Raw genomic sequence first — 4,835 nt, 5'->3', positions numbered from 1 at the left:
TCTTTCTTTCTTTTTTTTTTCTTCTTCTGCTGAAAATCCAATTTTTCACCATTGCCTAAACAGATGCACTTAATGATATCTCTCTGAGGTACTTTAAAGCAGATTGGACATTACTTTTCGCTTAAATAAAGATTTATTATCAAATTAGAAGAATTACCTCCCAAAGAAGACAATCAAGCAACAATATCTAAGATACCGAAAGATGAAGCTGAGGGATAACATAATTTCCTCGCGGATGAAAAAATATATTTATAACGCTCAAGGAACAAATTATTTCAAGAATATTGATTTCCAGGCAGCAAAAATATCTCAATGATTACACAAGGAAACTATAGGGGACAATAAAACTCTCTCACTTTCTAAGACAACTCCAGGACGTTTCTGGAAACGTTAAAAAAAACGATATAATACGTCACATTCCCCTCCCGCATTTGCCCAGTTTTTAAGGCAGCGAGAATACATCTACCGAGAATTTTTTCGGGATAACCGGTAAAATTACTTTACCGATATCACAATTTTATCGATATCAGATGTCCTATTCTCAAAACACAAAATCTCTGGTCAAAGCCATTGAAGATTATAGAAAGCGATTAGAGTATATGATATTTCTAGACGTTTTGATAGGCTTTAGACCTTCCTCAATAAAGGGTCTCTCAAGCAGAGAAACAATAAGTGACGAACAGAGAAGATACAGAGATACGGCATAATGCTACAAGTCTACCTTGTAAATATAAATGTTATAACAATAAAATAACAATATCCTAACATACGACACTGTTTAAGCAACCATTAATGAGAATACATCTACCGAGAAATTTGCGGGAGTAACTGATGAAATTGCTGATTTTATAGATATCTCGCTCTATTTCAGTATCGGTTGTCCTGGTCTCAGCGCAAAATCCCCTGGTCAAGGTCATAGAGAGATAGAGATTAGAATATACAATTTTTATAAATGACTTCATAGGCTTAAGAGACTCTTCCCGAAAAAAGAAAAGATGGACACCACTCTGACAATCGTTTGTAGCAGAATAACAATATGTAAGTGTAAGATACATATAAGGAGATAAAGCATAATCCTGTAACCGCAAGTCAAAACTGGAAAAGATTAAACTGTTATCCGGGTGAGACTTGGGGTGTTAGCATGAAAAGAAAGCTATTTACGCATGGGAATATATTTTTTATGAATAGCAGCGCACAAATTTCGATAATTCCTGCTACAAAAGGGAAAATTAATATCTCTAATAAGCTTACTTTGCATGTTGCAAACATGTATTTTATTAAAATTTACAAGCAGTAGTGTTTATCATTAGATTTAAGGCGGGTTTCACACACCTTTTATCATAGCGGAAGTAGAGAAATTCATATTGGTTCTTGATTATTTTGAACGAATATGAGCTTTTTGTGAACGTTCAGAAACGGTAGGTTTTTTAAAAAACTTTTATTTACCTCAAATAATGTATATCGCCACTTGAACGGAATGTACTACTGTTTGGGATCATGTCTGCAGGGGACTATATGAAGAGTTGAGCAGCACGATGTCTATTTGCATTACAGTTGAACTTCTGCGTGTTAGTACGGTCTTGGAAGCAGAAAACAGAACGAATTTCCAAATCTTGCAGTCCAAGTGAAGAAGCTATTAAAGTAGAAAGCTTCCTGGTATCTTCGGACTTGAATAGTGAAAGGGGTGTGATTTTCTGCTTATCGAATTAGAAAGGAGTATCTACGTTGACGACACAAGTACTATGAGTTTACTAAAGCACATTTCATTAAAGTACTTGTATATGTATGGTAAAAATCGAGACTAATATAAATTCAAAGGGTCCATTTTTAATCAACTCCCACTATGCTCCACTGTGGTTATTACAGAATATTTTCCTGTTTTTGTTTGTTTGCTTTGCTTTTTAGCTAATTTTGCAGATATTTGCAAATGTAACGAAGCTATTATGGTAACACTATTAAGTCATTCATCATATTTACATTAGCGACTCTTGTGCATAGCCGAATTCAAGGTTGGCACCGTAAATGTTAATTTTAGCTAAAGCGACGTTTAACTAAGTAATGCAACTAGGTATTATCCATCCACCAAATAGTAACTGGTTTTCTACGCCGCATTTAGTACCAAAGAATGATTAACATATGACAGACCTGTAGTAATTTCTTCTTCTTTTTCTTCTTCTTCTTCTTCTTTACCTATCTTTGAAGAATTTGGTCAGACAATAGTAATGTAATGCATATGAGTACACACCCTCTTCCTCATCACAAGAATATGATTGGCTGGTTAAGCCATAAATACCAACTGGTAAACCAAATTGGAGAGTCTTGAAAGATACGTCGAAAGCCTCACGCTGAAGGATATAACAGCTTCGATCAGTAAGACTATTTACTAGATTATTAATCGAATATTGTAGCCAGGACCACTCAGCTACTTAAAACAAATCTATCCCTTTCGTAGAAAATATCACGTTTTAAATATTAAAATCATTGAAAATTAGAATTATTCTACAAAAATTAATATTAAAGCAAATCAAATGATCTGAAGGATAAATCAGTTCTGACCACGAACACCCGTTAAGTAAGGCGAATATATTAGCCAGGAACACTCAGCTACTTTAAACAAATGTATTACTTTTATGTGACATATCAAATAATGTCAAACTTTTTAAGCAGTCCTTCGCATTATTGTTGTACTATTTACAATGCCTCCCTACGGGACAGAGTTAGACACCAGGGTCGATTTTAACGTGGACAAAAGGCACAAAAATAAAAAAAATTGTCTCAGTCGTGAAGGACTGCTCCTCCACCGAAAGAGAACAAGAAATGAAGTGCAGCATCTGAAGACAGATACTGCACTTTGATCTTGGCCAAAAGGCCAAGTTGTAATTATTGTTGTAAGTTGCAATCATGAAGCAACTTACAATGAAACCTCCATGAAGTTCGTGCGCTATGATTCTCTCTCTCTCTCTCTCTTTCTCTCTTTCTCTCTCTCTCTCTTTCTCTCTTTCTCTTTCTCTCTTTCTCTCTTTATCTCTTTATCTCTCATTTTGCCAAGCTCCAATTCCAAGCGGTACGCGTCCTCCTATAGAAGATTCGTGATTATTACATAAGGCCTTCCAACTCTTCGCCGACCTTTGTGATACACTTGTCCAGTAGGCCTGTCGTGTCGTAATACATATCAAGCCAGCGTCAAAAGTCAGTTTCGAACAACTGCAAATATGCGTGGAAAGCGACCATAGAGACTTTTCTTTGTTACATGATCTCGCCACGATATCTTGTAAAAGATATGCTATAACCTCTTGGTGTATGATTCATCAAAATTTTATATTGTGCAACATTTATATTTCACCCATTTCCCCTATCTTTGCATGAAACTAAATTAAAGTAAATATATCCCACATTACCCACCGTAACGCTTAACAGCTGTATGCTGAAATTGATAATGAAGAGTTGATTAATTTAGGATTTAATCATGCAAATACAAATATATAAATACATATACATATTTAAATATATAAATACATACACATATTTAAATATATATACATATTTAAATATATACACATATTTAAATATATAAATACATACACATATTTAAATATATAAATATATAAACATATTTAAATGTATAAATATACACACATATTTAAATATATAAATATATACACATATTTAAATATGTAAATATATACACATGTTTAAATATATAAATATATACACATGTTTTAATGTATAAAGATATACAGATATTTTAATATATAAATATATACACATGTTTAAATGTATAAATATATACACATATTTAAATATATAAATATATACACATGTTTAAATATATAAATATATACACATTTAAATATATAAATACATACACATATTTAAATATAAAAATATATAAACATGTTTATATATATAAATAGAGATATAATTATTTTGTTCGTTTTTGTATTTGAAATTGTTAACTAATTGAATATGCAGTAGATACAAACTAAAGAGGGGCATATGGAAAAGTTTGCGTAGTAACGTTCAGTTGAAGCTCAGACACATGTATGATTCTTGGTTAAGCAAGAAAGCAGACGAAATTCAAATCTATGCAGATAGGAATGACATGAAGAATTTCTATGATGGTCTCAAGGAAAATTATGGTCCAACGCCATCCAAATCATCACCTCTCCTTAGTGCGGACGGATCTACTCTCCTCACTGACAAAGATGTGATCCTGAAAAGATGGGCAGACCATTTTAAAAGTGTACTAAACCGTCCCTCTACCATCAGTGATGAGGCTATTGACCGCCTCCCCCAAATTACCGTAAACGAGGAATTGGATGAACTCCCAACCCTCAAAGAGACTGAGAAAGCAATCCGCCTGCTGTCTACTGGGAAAGCGCCTGGCTCAGATTCTATCCCAGCTGAGATATATAAAGAGGGTAGCGAGACCCTGACTGAAAAACTGCATCAGCTTTTCCACATTATCTAGCAGAAGGAGTACTTCCTCAAGACTTCAAAGATACCTCCATCATACATTTATACAAGCATAAAGGTAACCACCAGGCCTGCGACAACCACCGGGGAATATCCCTGCTATGCATTGCAGGCAAGGTACTGGCCAGAGTAATGCTGAACAGGCTCATAGTTCATCTGGAAAATGACCTCTTGCCGGAGAGCCAATGTGGATTCCATAAGGATCGTGGTACTACTGATATGATGTTTGTCGTCAGGCAGCTCCAGGAAACAAAGGACAAACTTTAAACCTTTACTCCACCTATGTTGATCTGACCAAAGCCTATGACAATGTAAGCAGAGAAGGTCTCTGGAGAATAATGGCAAAGTGTGGGTGTTCT

General features: G+C 34.4%; 1 protein-coding gene across 1 annotated transcript; it reads left to right on the top strand.

Annotated features, from left to right (window-relative positions):
* The first annotated feature begins 4,039 nt into the window (after window positions 1-4,039).
* Window positions 4,040-4,471, top strand: LOC145262906 (uncharacterized). Its single transcript, XM_080119839.1, has one exon. It carries the CDS (start codon window positions 4,040-4,042, stop codon window positions 4,469-4,471), a length of 432 nt encoding a protein of 143 aa, XP_079975965.1.
* Window positions 4,472-4,835: the final 364 nt, after the last annotated feature.

Source organism: Euprymna scolopes, chromosome 3, assembly GCF_053919585.1.
Source record: "Euprymna scolopes isolate OS-2025 chromosome 3, ASM5391958v1, whole genome shotgun sequence".
Taxonomy (NCBI): Eukaryota; Metazoa; Mollusca; class Cephalopoda; order Sepiida; family Sepiolidae; genus Euprymna; species Euprymna scolopes.
This window is presented reverse-complemented; position numbering and strand designations above follow the sequence as displayed.